Raw genomic sequence first — 19,052 nt, 5'->3', positions numbered from 1 at the left:
CCAGGCTATCTTTTCTAATTTTCCATCATGCTATCCTCGTATGTTTGTTTGTTTTTCTTTAAACGTAATAAACAGAAAGCATTCTTTTAGGAAATGCAGAGATTTCCCTCTCTCTAAATGTTCTTTGGTAAGTGTTTAGCATATTGTATAGACTAGATATAAAATTCTCTCTTTGGTAGATGAATACAAAATAATTTCTGTGATTTCTGATTCAAAGAGTTCACTGTGATCTGCCTTTCTTTGTGTGCCATCACAGTCCCTATCTCCCCCTTCCCTCATACTCTCTGTACCACACTTTCCCTCCTGGGGCCGGGGGATTAAAGCAGCGGCAGGGTACAAAGCCGCAGGTCCATTACGTGTGCCTAAGGCTGAAGTACCTTGCCAGGAGCATGATCAAAAGAGCCTCTGAAGTGAGAGTTGGACCACAGGTCCACATTTATCCACTTTACAAACTGTGAGACGTGTGGGATGCCTGGTCTCGGCTCTAGGCAGGGTGCAACACAACAGAAGAGCTCGGTGTGTTTAACACCAGGAAAAGCTCAGTGCAGGTAGTAAGGGATGATACTGAGGGTGGTGCTCTAGAGGAGTTTTTCAGAAGGCCTGGGATAGCAAAATGCTGTCTGCAAACTCTTTGGGGCAGATTCTGTCCATTGTTTCCTACATGTAACATGCTAGAACCTGATTCCTGGTCAGAAGAGCAGAATAAGCAATCTAGAGCTTGGTGAAATATAGGATAGTTTTAAGACTCCTCATCAAACCATGAGTCTTGGGAAACTGGTTTGAATATACACACAAGTACTATGAAACCTTTCAAGTCTCTTTCTTCTGGAAGAGAAAATTAATGTCCCTACAGCGTGCTATCTCCTTTTATCTTTGTGTCCCGCAAAATGCTGAATGCTCGCATTCCACTGCAGCTGGAATTACGAGCAAAGTTTCAACGATTTACATGAAGCTTTGGGTGGTAGAGCACAGCTTGGAGGAAAGTCTGGAGGAGGCTTTGGGAATTTGGTCCAAAGGGTGATGGTTTGAATGGGAGCAGCACCTGCAGACGTTCTGTGCATTCACTGAATGAATCACAGGATCGCAGAATGGTTGGAAGGGACACCTGAAGGTCATCCGCGCTGAACCCCATTTCAAAAGGGTGAAGTCTTTTCATACTGCTCCTGGCTGAGTGACTGTGCAGAAATGGCTTGCGTGTTTCTGGTCAGCGGCCGTTTTTCTTCTGTTCTCTGTGGCCATCAGCTCTAGAAATCTGAGTTTCCTCTTCTGGTTGGAAGCCGGTTTGGGTTCTGTAGCTTATCAAGCCAGTTACAGATGTTTAGAGCTTGTGTAGTTTGATATCTCACTGAACGTTTTTTGCAGTATTTCTGGTGGGAATAACGCCCCTTTGTTTATCCAACATAATAAAATAAGTGAGTTACGGAAGGAACGCATTCAAGTTTTGCGTGACATCCAAAATCATTCATCATGTATTGTGGTTATCTTGTCAGGTCCTGGTTTCTAATCCAAGTGAACATCAGATGCATTCTGTGACCTTTGCCAAGTCAATTGCACTCATTGTATTAACAGACAGGGGTGTGAATATAGAAATAAATTGCGTTAAGAGTCTTCTTGTTAAGGTCTGGGATATATCCTATGTCCTTGGCCCTTTTTGCCCTCCTCTCCACTTACCCTTCTCATCTCAAGGCAGACAGGTTTTATGAGAGACATGCCTGGAAAGGCAGTACTGGATTTCTCCGGTACTCAAAGCTGAACTATTATTCTGTTGTTAAGTGTTCTGTAAGTGACCAAGTGAACCAGCAAACATACGTGCTTCCTCGTGTCTGAGTCCAGTCTGATCACCCAGTTGGGGCAATTGAGAACTAGTGGAAGACAGATACAGCTAAGGTGAGTTTTCATCCTGAACAAACATTATAAAATGTAATTTGAAAATTTGTTCTTCCCATATTATTATATGTTCTTTCCATATTATTAATTATAATGCTAGACAAACAAATCAGGCACATGGTATATGATGAGTTTGGGCCTGTGATTGAGCAAGGAAAAATTAGTTGCAAAATGGGAGACAGGAAATATGCTTCAGTTCCCTCCTCTGCTGAGGACTCCTTGGGTAACACTGGACACGTCTAAGTCTTTCTCCGCCTCATTTTTCACACTGACATGGGGATGATAATAATAATAGTGCTAGGAGGCTCTTTTGGGGGCTGTCGTTTGTCCAAATGAATAGCTATTTGCCCAAAACAGCTATTTCAACAGCTGAGACTGTAGAGTTGCTCAATGTATTCTTGGTGTCAGCCAACACAAGTGGCACATATCAGAAAAGCTGAAATGAACTCCTGACATTTCTGGAATATGCTAATTCAGGTCTTGTAGCCAAAGAGGAAGGAATTGAATACCAAAAAACAGAGAGCTGATTTTGTGGTCACGCTGCCATCACCTGCTTTTTATCTAATCCCTCTATGGTTAGTTCATATATCAAGGATGTAAAAGATCCAAGTTAAAGTCTCTCCGACCCACTGAGAGTGTGGAATTGGCTCGAGGTGTCTTGTTACCTTGACGTTACTGTATTTTAAAGCCCTTCTTACTGTTTTTCCAGTTCAATAAATAACCCAGTGGCTTTAAGAAACTGAACAGAGAGCATCTTGATTTGTTTTGCATCATGAGAGCAGTGGAAGGCCATGCTTTTGTTTATATAAGGGAAATAACTCTTCCCATCAATTTAATAGACAATCTTGGAAAACCTCCTGAAGGTTATTGGTGAGATTTTGTCATGATTTTCTTTTCTAAATTGCAATCATGGTGTTGATAACGAGTAAAGGAAGAGATCTTTTAAATAAAATTGCAGTGCAACTCAAACTCTCAAGGACGTTGCGGGGATAGTTGAGTTTTTCAGCAGTAAGATTTTGTCTCTGCTGCCAGAAAGGTGTATTTTTTTACAGCCAGTGTAATTAACATGAGAGCTATCCCAGGGTAGAAATAATTCACTCTGTGACATAACTGAAATGTCTTGTCTGTGCTGTCTGGTTTTGTTTTTAACCTTGGGCTTAAAAGGAACCAAAAATCTTTAGCTGTAAAAGAGCACATCATCTGCAAAATATTATAAGCCATTTATCTTTATGCACAAATGCCATCTAGCACTGTAGTTCCACTTAAGCGTCATTAAACGCACAGACCACACTCATTTTGCCCCTAACTAGGAACAGTCTCCCTTAGAAACTCAGGGCATTCCAGACAGCGCTGAAAGAGCCCCGGGAGTCACGAAAGCCGGAGCTCCAGCCCAGCACAGAGGGCCCTGCCCTCCCCGACGTCTGCTGGGGATCGCGCCCCATGGTGGGAGCAGCCTCCGTGAGCTTGGTGCGGCAGCGGGAGGTATGGGCACGGTGCTCTCCCCGTCCCCCTCATCCCCAGCGTCTCGGCACCGAGTTTTGGAGACGGGAAGGCTTTTGGAAATGCGGGACGTGGTGGCTCTTCCTGCAGGCAGTTGGCCAGGTGGGGTCACAATGCTCTGTCTTGGAATTGCGTCTTTGGCTGCGTCTCTCCTGCCCGTGGTGCTTTCCTCCGACCAGTTTGGGACGGCCAGAACCAAGCCTGTGGTGGTGCCAGGGTTAAAGGAGTGAGAGATGGGTTGGGTTGGGGTTTTGGTCACAGGTGAACCAAAGCTACCTGTTAGTGCTGGTCAGTGCGGCACTAGCATGTGTGTTTAGCTGGGTGCTCTGGTGACCATACCTTGCTGTTTGACGTGCTTTTAGAGAAGGGAAAAAATGACCAGAATAGCAAATAAACTATTTTGAGAGCAAGGACTTTATGATAATGCTCCGGGAAAGTGTCCCTATCCTGTAGGTGAGAGCCTCTGCATAAGGCATTGCAGCTGAAGGCTTGCACCAGTTACTGCTCCTGCCAGACAAGCACTCATTCGCCACCAAAGGAGGTTGCTTGAAGTTTGGGTAGATGCCAAGTTAAACTTCCACTAAGATTTCTTATATTTGCAGCCACTATTGATTACTTTCCTCATTATTTGATGTGGATATTGAGACATATGGATTGAACTATTTTTATTATCAACCCCAAAAGATATTCTCCTTAGGAACATCCATCACAGTTGCATGCAAACTGTTCTGCTCTGGTGCTTGTAGCTGCTGGTAGTTGGGGCTCTCAAGGCTACTACATGTGGCAGTTTGGTATGGAGTCCCCTAAAGAGCCCGCAGTGTTCCTCACTAACCGAGAGAGCAATAGCGGTCTGTTAGATGTGCAGAAACATGCATGCAAACAGCTCTGGAGAGCATGGGGCATGGCTGTGCATAAACCTAATTGTTGGAAAGGATTCTACAAGTTGAATCCAAAGCATTCGCTGGTTACTAACTTTATACATGCAATAAAAATTCTGAGGGGAGAAAGAAAACACTTTCCCCCCCTGATTTCCAGGAAACGTAATGTTAAAACTTGTAAAGGAGAAAGAAGTTCTTAGATGTGAAAAATGCCAGTGTAAATTGCCATTCATTTTTAATTATTTCTGATGTAACACTGTATTCAGCCTTTGTTTATTCTTTTCTACTCAATGGTTTAAATCAGTGGTCTACAGATTCCTGGGGTTCTTGGACAGCTTGGGATGCCTGAAAGTTATCTAAGAAAAGCAGGTCGTTGTTAGCTTGTTTGAACTTGTCATCCAAGGGTCTGCTCCATCCCTGGAAAATTCTTTGGAGGGTCCACAAGTCTCCGAGATTGAAAATAACTGTGTTAAAGTGAGACTGCTTGGAGGGGCTGTTTCCCTAGAGGGAAGCTTTTAACGAAACCTCCTGTTTCTGTTTTTGGTTATTATTTCCAATTTGCTAGACTTTGTTGATCTTTGTTAAAACCAACTTGAGTGAGGGGAAGAAGGGGAAATGCTGTCTTTTCTCCTTTCCTCCTCCCATCTGTCAGAGCAGGTAATTCACCCCCTCCTCGTTTCTGTGTGCACTTTAGGTGAACTGCCTGCTCGAGCTATCACAAGTGTCAGAACAGGTAATTGTATTTAGCTGTTCAGTGTACTTATGTAGAAGGCGGGATATTGTTATTAACCTTTTTTCTATACAAGGCTGAATCCCATGAGTGTTTTGTTTTGTTTTCTTAATGTATTTAGGAGGAGGGATAGGTTCATCGTAGTTTCTCAAAAACAAATAAATGCTACTGCCCTTCATTTCACCAGTCTGTAGCCTTATTTCTGGGCAGTTTACATTAAAGAGGTTTATAAATATCTCCCTATCTTTTTCCAGCATTTGAAGGCAGAGGCCAAAGCAATGTGTAATATGCAAAAGGCCGAAAGTTAAACCCTGGGAGCACTTTGTTACTGCTCTCTCAGACTTGCCTGTGAGAGCTGCTCTTTTCCTACAGAGCAGAGATCCTGGAGCTGCAGCAGGACAGCGGTGTGGGCACTGCATGCCAGGCCAGGGGATGGGCACTGGCACCTGGTCCCACATTGGCTGCAGACGTGTGGATGCACAGCTTGCCTTCTTCCGGGCGCGCTGCTCCCCATTGCAGGCAGGCAGGCTGGGGGTAAGGCTGCTGGGAGCCCCCGTCCCCCAGCAGCACGCTCACCTAGTTGCTGTTGTCTCTTCTGCACCTCAGAAACATCTCTGCATGGGCGCTTGGCTGGCAAAGTGCTTCTCTGGTGCCTGGGGCAGTTACAAGGCACAGAGCACAGGCTGAGGGACAGAAGAATTGAGTCTTCTGCTGAGTGCAGGAGTCTGGAAAGGTTTCTGGATGTATTTGGGCTATTTTCTGATCAAAAGGTTTGAAAATGGTAGTGGAGAGGCTCTGTTATCTTACTGGGGGAAAATTGCAAGTGTTTGCAGTAGTCCACAGTCTGTGTTAATCAATCTTTTGGGGGTACTGTGCTGTTTTGGTGATTTAGTAACACGGCAACACCTGGCACTGCTGCAAAAAGACAAACAATCCTCGAGACCAGCCTGCAGTGTTCCAGTATTTTTGTTTAGGCTTTGGTACCCGCTAGAACATCAGTCTTGGAAATGGGGCTGCTAAGGCTCCCTGAATCCTGTTTAACAAAGTCACGTAGCAAGGGCATCGTGATTGTAAATCACACTTGGAAATCGGCCTGCAGAGTATGGGTCATGTGCTGCAGCTCCTTCCTTGTCATATGCCACCACTGTTCCAGGCTCCTTTTTACTTTCCAAAAAGAAGGCACAGAGCAGCAGCTGCGGATAGAGGTGGAATTCATTTAGCTGCTTTGAGAAAGCCACTGCTAGCGAAAAACAGTGGCTCAACAGTCTTGGGTCGTAGCGAGGGGAAAGAGATCCAAGTGACTGGAGATGGTATAATAAAAAGGAAAAGAACCAAATGATTTGGCAGCATGTGAAAGAGGTAAGGATGTGGTAGAGAAAGGAGCAGGAGGAGCTGGAATGAAGAGCAGAAGTAAACAATATAATTTAACTTATTCAAAAGGGACAGAATGCTTATTAAAGCTCTGAGAGATGATTAATTAGTGCTTTGGTGCCATTGTTGTCTCAGATAGGGTTGTCATATGGTAATACTGCAGCGATGAAGGCTGGAGGCTCATGAATTCATAGGAGGGGAGTGGAAAGTGGGGTGTGTGGTTACATGAGTTGGAGCTGGTGAGGGAAAATGTGCAGCCTGCTTCAGGAGAGCATCCTTGTACCTGCGTGCTGTTCCGTGGAAGCTGCCATTACGTCCTGAAGAGGGCCAGTTGAAAACACATACTTCAGTGCATCCTTGAGTCGCTGTTTCTATGAAGATGTATCCCACTCTGAGAGCTTTTACCTTAGTTGGAAGGCGCTGTCGAAGCTCTGCTGTAGTTTATGAAACCCTTGTCTGAAATAGCCCTGGAGCCCTCACCTGGAAATGCTCTTTTGCTGTTACTCCTGTGGCAGCACTCAGAATGTCAGAAGATAATTTGAGGCGCTCTGGTGCTGAAGTTTTCCCCTAAGGAATACTGGGCTGGGGGAGGGAATCTCAAAATGATCTTATCTTACATTACACAGAATCTCTTGCATTACTTACTGTGGCATATTGTTTCCTCCCACAGAGTTCTGCTCAATCGCTTTCAGGAAGAGGCTACTCCGTAAGTCATTTTACAGCTAATTCTTTCACTTCTGTTGATGTTGATTGCAGAGGTTTACATTACCTATTGCATATCCACTGACACGAAAGAAATGCGGAACGTAAAAAATAGGCTTAGAGAAGAGGCCTGTCATGCACGTGGCAAGGGACAGCTCTGACGTGAGAGAGCGTTCGGAGTCTGGGGGCTCCTTGAGTTTAATTTTATGCCTATAGGGAGGGGTTTTTGGTTGTTTTATGGTGCATTTGTGCTAGATAGCCATCTCCTGAGAATTAAAAGATGCGAGAGGGGAGAGTTTTCAACACCAGTGGGAGATGTTTCCCTCCTCTCCTCTCTCGCTCAGCCCTGCATAGGTTGTCATTTGTGCATTAAATACAAAAATCAAAGAGAAAATGACTGCACTTTAAGAAGAATTGTGACCCTCACCAGTCTGAAAAAGTCAATACTCTCTTGTTTACAAGCTCTGAGTTACAAGACATTGTAGCAGAAAAAAATCCCTTGTTTTCAGAGGACGGTGTTGCTGGTCCCAGGTATAAGTGCTATAGGGCTGGTGGTGCAGGGCCAGGGCACATCTACATACGTATACAGTGCAGTAGTGATGTTGAATTGGCCATTTCTGTTCACATGTACCTTATTTACGTGTACAACAATGACATTTCCTCACATAGAGATGGTATAGTTATTTGTTTATTTGGGTACCTTTGCTGCTCAGTGGTCCAAAAAGGCAGGCACATAGATGTTATTGCATGTATTAATGAAGAAATAGGAGAGGGTATGAGTGGCTTAGCAATGTCAACACGAAAATTCCTGGAATCACACTATATCTGCCTCCCATAACCAATGTATGGTATGTAGATACCCATTATGGTATCCTGGTTGTTCAGCCAATAAATCATGTATTCCCTCATTACTGGTGCAAAGGCTGTAGGTAAAGGTGTTTGCTAATCTTGTATGCAAATCTGAATGAGAACATCTACGTGCAGTTAACAATTCCTGCCTACACTTATTGACAATAATTGCTTTTTTCATGACCTTTGCCATGATAAAGTTTTGCCTTCTAGACGCATGGTCTAAAACTCCTATCAAAAGCCATAGCTGTTCACTTTCCATCAATCAAAATGAGTAAACTTCATATCCTTTAGGAACCTGATGAGAGAACTGGTACACAATTTTTCGTGATAATCACATGAATTATTTTCTTCAAATAATTTGTTTGGAGATGTTTGATGGAACCCGTGAGGTCCTACCTGGTGCTGTGTGCACAGAGAATGAATTAATTGCTAGGCAGTTCACAATTTATATTCTGATTTCATAGCAACACTGTTGCACGCTATCATATGTATTATCAGAAATACATAATACAAAGCTAGGCACATTTAAATCACAAATGCTTTAAAAAATAACACATGACTTGAAAAGTCTTATGGTATTATGAATGTTGTCACAAATTTTTAGACAGTAATGACACGTGTCTCCTAAGTGTCCTTCTGTGAAAAGCTTTCCAGCATCCCAGGTGAGTATCATTACTTAATTCACCAAGTGATGAGGAACATTTGCTCTCGTACAGGGATTTAAATCTGTACTTGCAAACCAGTTGAGTGCCGCTCCCCCTGTACGTGAACAGCTGGATCCACCTAAGCTTCTAAAGGCAGATGCTGTATCTTCTTTTTGTCTGTAAAATGCCATGCATGCCTGTGGCACAACATGAATGATAATGAATCATCTTCACAGATTTCGTGACTGAGGGCATGGTTGGGGAATGAAACAGTTTCCCACTGGCTATAACATAGGTTTCAAAATCTTAATGGAAAAAGGCCGAAGAGTTCTTTTTAGAGTCTCTAGGCCAGTAAATCATAGGACTGTTTTCCACCATCACTGAATGTTAAGAAATTTACTTCTGTCTCTCAGATAAATTATTCTGAGAAGATTTCTAGCTCCTTCTCTGTGCATGTTTGGGGACAAGTTTCTTTTATTTAGCCAACCCATAACCTGTCAAGGGAGGTAAGAGCTTTCTGCGCGCCAAGGAAGTATTTTGAGATCATGAGCAGTGTGAGCTGGGGTTGCTTTTCCTTTTGGGTTGTCATTTTCCCTATTAAATTGCCTTCTGCCTCACCAACTACCAGCTGTTGAGGCTGACCGTTTCCCTTAAGACTCCGATGCTGCTCCAAATTGATTCAGCATAAGGCAGAGACTATCACTTCCAGCACTGCCAGACCTCGCTGGCCCAAACCTGTGCTGGAAGCTGATTCTCCCAGGTGGCAGAGATGTTCAAACCACCAGTTCAAGAAGACTGGCCCCAAACCAGGGGTTGTCCATAATATCCTGTAACAGTTTTCATTTTCTCATGAAAGCAGCTGTATATGAAACACTAAGTCAGTATTTTGGCTCTGCCCCTGTTTACATCAAATAGGTTGTTTGCCAGACGTGGTGAAAGCATGTTAAGAAGTAGTGCTAGCAGGAGGCACGGTGGAGACACCGTTTCTTGTACTTGCCTGATATCCTCCTGATATCTGTGCACGGCTTGTGTCGTTGAAGACTGTCACTTGCAAAATGATGATATATATCGTTACTCTGTGAAGTGCTTGTACCGGGTTTCATAAGCAGCTGTTTAAATACCACAAACTATTTTGTGCGTGTTCATTTTTTAATTAGCTTGCTTCAAATCTGCCCGCTTCACCATTCGCTTCCTTCAGCTGTCCTTGTAGACCAGGTTGATTTCAGAAACGCTGGTAAATAAATAAAAGGACGTTTTAAGGAAATGCACATTTGCAGAAAGAGCATATAGAACCAGTCGTAGGTCTCTTGTGTGAAAAGTCTCAGTCCAAGGTTTCAGTCAGGCAAGCCAGGCAAGGCCTGCCTGCGTGCTCAGCACAGGTTGGCACCACCTGCCTCGGCAAGCTGGGGGCCCGGGAGCTGAAGTTAAGAAAATTAAATACAAGGGTCTGCATAATAGCTCCTGAGTGCTGAATATTCCAACAACTTCATTGATTTCAGGCTTCCCACGGAGCCTAAATAAGGACCGTGCTTGCAATAACTGAAGTCCTGGTGTCGCTGAAGTTAACAAAGACCTCTGGTTATCTTCAGCTGCGCGCAGATTTGATTTCTACATTTGAAAATTGTGGCCTCCAAAGCAGTGCTAACAGTGACTTGGCGTGTAGTTTCACAGTCTGTCTGAGGAGGTCACAGGCAAAATTTCTTATAAACCGATTTCCCAAAATAAAGTTTTGAAAGGCACGTAGTTTGACATGGATAACATGAGACATATCTGTGTCTGTACTGTTTCTGCAGGCTCCTTATCTCATCAGTAGCATGTGATCCATATCCTTATCTTACTGAATGTATACTTCCGCTATGCTGAGAAACAGAATGCTAGTTTGTTTATAGAGGTTAATATCTTATTCTCTTTATGACTTGATTGTTACATATATGCGATAAACTACTCTAGCCATTTGTCACACTTCCTGCACACACAAATGAGATTGGTGATTTTAGTCAGACAGGTCTGTCTGTGTACTCTGAGCAGACAAAACAGATTGTCTTTTTGGTAACAGTATGAGAGGCCTGTCTATCTGAAAACACACTGATTTGTTGAAAAATAAATGTAAAATTAGAGATTAGCTACATATTGAGGTTTCAGTATATATCACTGAAGTTGCCTGTGGACCATTTTTCAAATTTCTGAAAGCTAAGTCAATTAAAGACCTAACATACTTAGAAAGTAGTTACAACGAACATAAAATCAGTACTTACAGTTAGTTATTAATGGCTAAAAAGTTGGAGTTGTTTATAACGTTGGGCTCATCATATAGACAAACCCAAGCTGCAGTTGAACTTGACTCACTTCTGCAGAGTACAGTAAAGGAAGGAATTGGGAATATGTGGTAGCTTAAAAAATAAACAAAAAACCTTTTCCAATAAATTATGCAGTTTATTTATAGAACATCTGTGCAGCTGTTACTCTTCTGAAATGAAAGGGGCTAAAATGCAGGAGTGAATAAACTTGAAAGCATATGGCAAATGGGTAGGCAGTGAACCAACCTGTCTGAGCATACCTTGGAACAAAAGTGCAGGAGGATGAGATGTCTTTGTTTTGTTTTATTTGTTCTTGAAAGATTTTTATTTTTCATAAAAGCAGTAATGCACACTTGGCAACAGCGGCTGCTGATTTTTATTCTGAGCTTCTGTAAAATATCAAAGTCTTTGCAGTCCAGTCGAATCCCTGGCAGCTCATCAAATTCTGTTGACTTTACATCTTTCTTGTTGAGCACCGGAAACCAGAGTCTCCAATAACTCAGACTAGCTCATGGGTGTCAAGAAATTTGCAAAAAGTTCCTAAGGCCTGCAGAGCCGAGCGGGTCATCCAGAGCCAGGTCAGTGCTACTTGCACCACGCAACCTGCTTGCTTTCTGCTTTGTGAGGCAGCCCAGGAGCGAGCACCTCTGTGCTTGGAGCACCCTGAGCCCTGCCGCACCGCGTGCCTGTGGCCCAGCCTGCCCTGGCTTCCCAATTGTTAGAGATGATCTTTGTGGCCTTGCAGGATTCTCTCATTGAATCGTGTATCTGTTCTGTGTGCTTGATGGGGCTGTACAGGGTGCTGCCACCGAACGGAGCTGCCCAGGACCACCTTTACTCGCTCAGAGCTCCTTACCTGGTGCCATGGGCACGTGTGCTGGGAGTTGAGTCGCCTGATTTGCAGCGTGGAGGTGGTCTCTGGTGCAGCAGGCGCAGTGGGAAGGAGGACAGGTATGAGTGACAGCAAAGTGCTAGGTAATCATCAGCCTTGAGCTGTTGACTGTTTGCAGGTTTATATACCCTCATATACCCTGTAAAGCTCTTTTCACGGCCTGTTTTAATTTTGTGCCAGCTCAATGCAGCTCTGTGAAACCCTGAAACAGATGGTCCCCGCTAAGGAGGCAGCTCCCACGCCAGAAACCCTCGGTGCGTGTACAGGCAGGTTTGGCGTTTCGGCGTAATGGTTACACAACGCGCGGAAGCTCGTGCCAGCAGCGCTCCGCTGGTCCGCCCGGTGCTTCGAGGATGCTCTTGTGCTCTCAGGCTGGGGACCAAAGTGTCAGATTTAGAAAAGCACCTTCAGCAGCTTCTTTTTCATAAACATCTCAGCTCAACGCCACAGGTGACGGTTCTATACCTTGCCACTTACGTGATTGCCATCGAGAATCTGGCATCCTGAGAGAGATCCATTTCTGCACTAAGATCAGCAAAAGGATTGCACTGAAGCATGTATTGCTTCTGCTTGGGAATTCTTGTGTGGTTCAGCTCGTGGGTGTGGAAATGTGCTCAGTGACCAGAGGCAAACCTGACTTGTAACTTATGGGGCTCCTCCACTTGCTGATCTGTCATACGCTAATGAAAAATCTCTCCTCCATAGGTAGGTAAAATTTTGTAGCTGGGCTGGAAAAATCATTGTATTTTAGGACCTCTGATAAATTAGCATTTTTCCGTGCCAAAAATCAATATTGGAAACAGGGCTCTTGTTATGAATCTAAAACTCCTTGAGCTGGAGCCAAAGTTAAATGATAAAAAAAAAAAAAAAAAAAAAGTGAATTTAATATGCATTTCCTACAATAGTGTGCCTGTGGGCTGGCAAAATGAACAAGATTTTCTGGACAAGATTTATGAATAAAGGAGTAATCATTCCAAAATAAGTATCAATCTTGTTTTGCCATGATGCCAAGTATAAAAAAGGGACTGTAATTGTCTTTCTCTTCTGGACAAGAAGAAGAATGGCAGATATGTTCCCTTCAGGTGGAGCAATGCTCTGTCTTCTTTGAAGACAGGTACTCAGAAAGAGAAAAGAAAAAGGGTCTGTGATAAAGTGATGTGGTCTGCAAGAGCTGTGGCAGTGCAGAGGATGAGAAATAGAAAAATAACAATGTATAATAGAAATATAAAGAATTTTTAAAGGAGGTCTCTCTGTAAGATAGCTAGAATTTTGGAGAACCAGAAACATAATTGTGGGTGTCAGTCCAAAGCAGTTAACTTCTGCTGCAGTTCTTTGCGTGTGTTCCTAAATAGCCTCACTTCACAAGAACTCTCCCCATGTTTGAGTTCACCCAGACAAGCCGGGTTTACTGAATAAATACTCCAAGTTTGTTTGTTCTGAGTGCCGAGTGCTGTGTGAGATAGGGCCAGGCTGCTGTAAGCCAGCCAAGGAGCTGGCCCCTTGACTCTGGAGTCTCTCCCATAACCCATGAGCTCCAGTGCTGTTGAGTAATTAGGGCATATATTATTCCAGCTTTGTGGGAGCTCTTGAGGGTTTTTGAAATGTCCTATGAAAAGCGTAAGCAGAAGTACAAACATAAATGAACTACATGCTTCAGCTTTACAAATACTGGAGCCCATAAACATCCTTACAACACATTTTCCTTTAGAAGTTCCCTTTTCTGAAAATATGTTTCTTCTTAGACGACTTCTGCTTTTAATTAGGATGAAAAGTCCCATAAATTTTCACTCATCTCCTCAGCCATAAATAAGCACAAAGAGCCCTCTCCGGCTAAGTTTGTCTGCCCAATCCAGCGGCGCTGCAGAGAGGTGGCCTTGGAGCTGCCCGAGCAGCGCTCCGGCAGCAGCAGTGCCCTTTGTCCCTGAGGCACCAGCAGCGTGGGGCAATGCTGATTTCCATAAACCCCCCAACTGCAGGGGAGCCGCAGCCGGCAGACACTGCGAGCCCCTGGGAGCCCCTCAAGGGAAGGGGCAGATGACTTCTGTGTGATTTTTGCCCACGTTTTTAATCTTTCCAGCCATCGCCCCCAGCTTGGCTGGGGGCACTGTGGGGGATCCGGTGGCTAATCTGTCTAGAAAGATGCTGTTGTTATACAAATGCATCCCATGAAATTCCCCGTGCTTCTCGGCTTTTGGGGTAGGATAACCTCGCTGTCGCTGGCCTTGCACAGTGAAATGGAGAGTTGTCCAAAATCCATCTTAAATTCACCAGCCTGGAAAGGATTACACCCTTCTGGAGAGGAAAGGCAAAGATTTTGAGAATATCTGGTTTTTATTTCTAGACCTTTTTGATTAAGACTGTCCTGAAGCAGTTGTGTCATATATGAGCTATAGCTTTCCTTGTATGCTAGGGCAGGGTATTTGCTTGTCTGAGTGGTTTTCACATCATTATTTGTTCTCCCAGCTCTTTCCTTACAAGCCCTTGCCTTGTTCTACCTTTCTTTTCTTTCCATTTACCAAAACCAACAAAAAGACGATTAAAACAGGCGGTTGATTAGAATCAGGGCTACTTACCAGATGAGCACAATGAACAGGGGAGGAGTGTGGAGCCTCTGGGGGGAGAGAGGTTGTTTCTGATTTTCTGTAATGCTCTGTTAGTCCTGTGCAGTGACAAGTGGCGATGCTAGGGCGTTGTACCTAGAGAAGGGGTTAAAGTAGCCAACTTCTGAGGGCTGCATGATCGTGCTGGAGTTTGCTGTGCTGGGTGCTGTGGTGTGTTCCTCGGAGGAAATTCATGTGGCAGGCGAGTTCACGCTTTCTTGTTTTATCTCATATCTCAATATGCCCTTGCAGAAACCTACACCCAAAACCACGGAGTGTAAGAGGAGCAGCAGAGGAAATAACAGTGACATTAACTCGCGGTGCTATTGTAGAAATGAGACAAATGACATGTTTTGTTGACCTTAATAGTAAATGAACAAGAGAGAACAAGGAAAAGGGATTGAGTGAATGAACTTTGTGGATGCTATTGGCATTAGAGAATGCCGTCTTCTTCATGTGTTGCAGGATTTAAAATATTTAATTGTGCAGTTCTGTGGAATAACCTTTTGCCCTTGTGCTCAGGGACTGATTTCTAGTATGTCCCCAAATGGTTGTACCTGTGTTGAACTGCAGGGAAATAAATAGGTCTACAGAGGGTCAGTTATTTGGATTGATGATAAAGCTAGCTGCTGCATATCTGCAGTGCAGGGAGGGTTTCCTTTAGGTTGGTGGTCTTCACTCAATTTCAGCACGTGCATTTCTTCCTTGTCACCTCCTTTTTTTTAACTGGAATTCGTTATTAAAGGTTAGAGAGAGATATTCGCCAATGTCAGAAAACAAAGATGCAGCTTTAATTTAACAAAACAACAGATGCAATCCTAAGTCAGATCTCACCCCATAGAAGGGTTTTAGTAGCATATTGAAGGTGTGGTGGCTCTGCTGTGACAACTGCACATGGGGGAAAATCTGTTGTATGTTGCAGGTTGAGGTTTCGCTCTTTCTCACTTCGTGTTTCAGCCTGGCTGCAATATACCAGGCTGCTAAGACGTAAATATAGTGGGGAACTTAACTGTGTGTGCAGCAGAAAGGCAGCACTCCCCCATTTGGGAGGGGTGAAAGAAGAGAGGAATGGCACCGTGCTTGCTCCTGTAGGGAGGACAGCCAGCCAGGGGAGGAGCCCAGAGCGCTGTTAGGCTCCTGCTGCAAGACTCAAGTTGTTACTGGAAGGCCTGGACTTCTCATCTGCTTTGCTGGGAGAGGAGCTTTCAGATGGAAGCACTACTCAGCCGTGTGAAATGTTTCCTGCACGGTGTCAGAGCTTTCACTTCCCATCGCGTTAGCATTTCAGCTTTGCAGTTCCTCGTTGTTGATCCCAGCCCCAGTCGCTGTGACTTGCTGGTGACATTTTAGAAAGTGAAATAACACCCAGGTACCCTTTCTCCTTCTTGTGGCAAATAAATAAACGAAACTGTAGGAGGCTTGATGTAAAACTTGAAGACAGGCAGGGAATGCAGCTCAAGGGGAAAAATGTAGATGAATCCATAGCATGCAGCCCATGTGTGAGATGAGTCGCACTGGGATGGGAGACCTTTGCAATACTGTTTGGTAACTGGTAAGGCCAAGTACTCTTATTGGTAGGCTATTCATTTGAGCAAACGGTTTTGTGGAGGCAGTGGTGTAATTCAGAAGTCCAGTGGTTGACATACCCCAAGGTTGGTCATTATAAGTCTTGTTTTAAAACCTGCTGATGGATGAGACTAATGTTACGAGAGAAATTTTTAACTTCCAGTTAAAGAATACCCAATGTTCAGCTTAGTTGCAGCTGATTGCAGCTGTTCTTTCATTTTTCAGCTCATCACAGGTCAGGAACTCAAAGGCACAGAGGCTGAATAGAACTGTTCATCACTCTGAGCCCTGCTTTGTTTTTGTGGGAATTGTCTGCTCCTGTAGCACTTTGTTTCATTACTTTTAAAAGTTTGGTTTACTAACCTGCTCTTGGAGCAGACACAAGCACCAAAGCTACTTTTTAATTAGTCCTGTGGCCCATCCGGTATGTGTGTGCTAACGTCTTGGCTGCACAATGTATTTCCAGTGGAAAGGAGCAGTCTGCCATAGAGTCTTGTAACCTTGAGGTCAGTTTTGAGCTCAAAATTGCTTTTGATTATGGTGTTAGTATGTGTCTCAAAAAAAAAAAAAAATCCAGCAAGCACTCGGGGTCCTTACATGGCGCTGCTGAGTTACACGCTCAAATAATGTCACATCTCGATTTCAAAGGAATTAACTGTTTTATTTAAGGATTCTTTCTGGATACAGTAATGTACTACTAATTGCGAATATTCAGAGTTTTGCAACCAGAATAGAGGAAAGATTAACACACTGTTACATCATAATAGGCACATCTGCAGTGGTTTCTACAGGAATGTAGCCTGATTCATACCTTGACTGTCTACATTTTATCTCTGTGTGGTATGATGGGTAAGACTTGCTCTTTGTGTGCCTGAACACTTATGGCCTAGATCTGTAGTATCTCAAGGAATTTTCTGGTCTGATTAATTTGCCACACATTTTTCAGAAAGCATCATTGCCAGTCTTCAACAAACTTGATAGGGCTGTGTAGTTGTTAGGTGTTTGCAAACCTCAGTCAATTTTTTTAGATGGGTATTTTGCTGCCTGTAAGTAAAACAAGTTAGGGGTTTGATTCAGAAGCTATGGGGTGTGGTTCTTAAGTTTTTTGGGCATGGTTGGACTTGATGTTGGGACAGTTCCTGGTACCCAAGTAATCAGCTAACCCAAACAGGAAGATTTCTGGCCCTGTGGTAGCAATCAGAGTGCTGTAGGTGAAGGATGATGCAGACTGCATAGCATGTGGTTTTAATTCAGGCAGCATCGCACTCAGACCAGTCAGTAATTACCAAGGGGAAAAAATGGTAACATCGAGGTGGGTGAAGCGTACATCGGTTTTAACAGGTTGATGAACCAGTGCTGTCAACTTCAGTGGTTAACAGCTCTGTTTTGTCACATATCACTTATACTCTACAAAGAGCCAGAGGTAAGCAAGTCAAAACATAATTGTTGTCTGCAGGGTTTCACCCTACCTCCCATTGCAGAGTAAGCTTTAACTCTACTTTTCTTCAGAATAATTCTTGGTGTATCATCAGATCATTGTGACGGCTATGAGAACTCCAGAAGTGATCTCTTGATGAGTTACCAAGGCCATGCGGGTGCCCTCTTTTTGTGTCCTGGTTAAGAACACCAAATTAAGACAGCAGGAGAAATTTCTTGCTGACTTCACTAGGTGAGGGCTGACCTTCACGCTCCAGGCAGCAGCATGAACAGCTGAGACGTTAAATGTAGTAGGCTACTTACATTGTAAGGAACCAAAGATTCAGAATTTGTTCTCAGAAAGCACTCATGTTTAAAAGGTTCTTCTCTGTAAGCATTTTTTGTAGCAAGATACAAGCAGGTGTTGACACAAGCATAGTTGTAAGGCTCGTGATCAAAGCTAGATCAAACCCCCCTTTTCCAGCCTGCAGGACAAGTTTTCCCCACAGTATTCGCACCGTTCTTCCAAAGCTGCTTAATAGCATCTAGGCCAAGCAGCAGACTGGTTTACGAGGAAAAGGGCTTGAAACATGAAGATTAGGATATGACAGTGAAGAAGCCTGGGGCCAGTAAGCTCTGTGTAACTTGCAGGCGTTGAGCTGGGATGGGTGGAGGGTGGTCACAGATTTGTTTAAGGCATCTTTCCCTCCCCCTCAGGACTTGCTGTTCTCTGAAGAGCCCTGGTTTGCATCACTTCTAATGAGCCAGGGAAGAGGGCGGGAGAGGGTAATGAATGGTCCCTTGAAAAGACGAGCCAGAAATACACGCCACACGATGACCCAGTCAGCCTGTTTCACTGCAGCCAGTTTCCTGCCAAAGATTCATTTCGAAGAGATTGTGAGAGCACTCAAACAGGAAGCTGCAACTTCACCAAACGGTTTCGGTATCAGTGTGTTATCTGTGGTCATTCCCCTCTACAGCTTGCGGCGAGCTTCTGGTTAGCAGAGAAAGACACTTTGAGCTGAGCTGGCATCAGTTCCCACCTACTTAATCAGTTAAGTTGTGAGCCGTGCGGTTAGCTCGAGTCCCCTGGTTGTCTTGTGGATTGCCAGTGACAGGAAGGTGGAGATGCATTGAGTGGTTTAGACAGGAATAGCTTGGTTATCTGATGGTCACCCCAGAGACTGATAAAATTATGTGAGCTCTTTTCTGAGAAGACATCAAAAAAGCAGAAACTGTTGTCTGCAACCACCTGAAGAGTTTACAACGTCAAGGGAAATTTTGCTTATCTTAAAAGCCTCAAAACTGTTAAGCCGTCTTCACCACTGCAGACCACAGCAGTGCCTCAGACTCCTGGTGCACAGGATGAAGCTAGAAGAGCCCCTCACGTGCAAAGCTGTAAAATCATATTGAGGAAACGAGAGAGATCAAATCTTCAAAAACTACTTGGGCACTTCAAACTGGAGGTGAACAACTTGAAACAGATGAGAGAAAGCAGTCTTTTCCGAGGGAACACCCCATAAGTTTTTGGAAAACTTGGTGTCTCTGAGGCTTTCACATTGCCAGGAGTTTGGGCACGCCAAGCAGTGAGTGACTGCAAAGCATGGCTGCTTGATGAGCCTGGACTAGCGAGAAGCCAAAACGGTGGTGGCAGTGACACGGGCTGGCAAATGTTAGGACAGGGAAGGTGGTCATATGCTGTGGACCACTTAGGGCA

At 44.1% G+C, this 19,052-nt stretch overlaps 1 protein-coding gene across 8 annotated transcripts in view; it reads left to right on the top strand.

Annotated features, from left to right (window-relative positions):
• FBRSL1 (fibrosin like 1) overlaps window positions 1-19,052 on the top strand; it is a 518,137-nt gene that overhangs the window by 229,102 nt on the left and 269,983 nt on the right. For 5 of the 8 annotated variants that reach the window (XM_050714123.1, XM_050714122.1, XM_035556713.2 and 2 more), the window contains one exon: window positions 7,037-7,072. The exons of the other annotated variants lie outside the window; for them this stretch is intronic. In XM_050714123.1, the coding sequence (XP_050570080.1) occupies window positions 7,037-7,072 (36 nt within the window). The remainder of the gene's footprint in view (window positions 1-7,036; window positions 7,073-19,052) is intronic. 8 annotated transcript variants of the gene reach the window in all.

Source organism: Cygnus atratus, chromosome 17 (assembly GCF_013377495.2).
Source record: "Cygnus atratus isolate AKBS03 ecotype Queensland, Australia chromosome 17, CAtr_DNAZoo_HiC_assembly, whole genome shotgun sequence".
Lineage (NCBI taxonomy): Eukaryota > Metazoa > Chordata > Aves > Anseriformes > Anatidae > Cygnus > Cygnus atratus.
The sequence above is the reverse complement of the archived record's forward strand: the minus strand, read 5'-3'. Positions and strand labels throughout refer to the sequence as shown.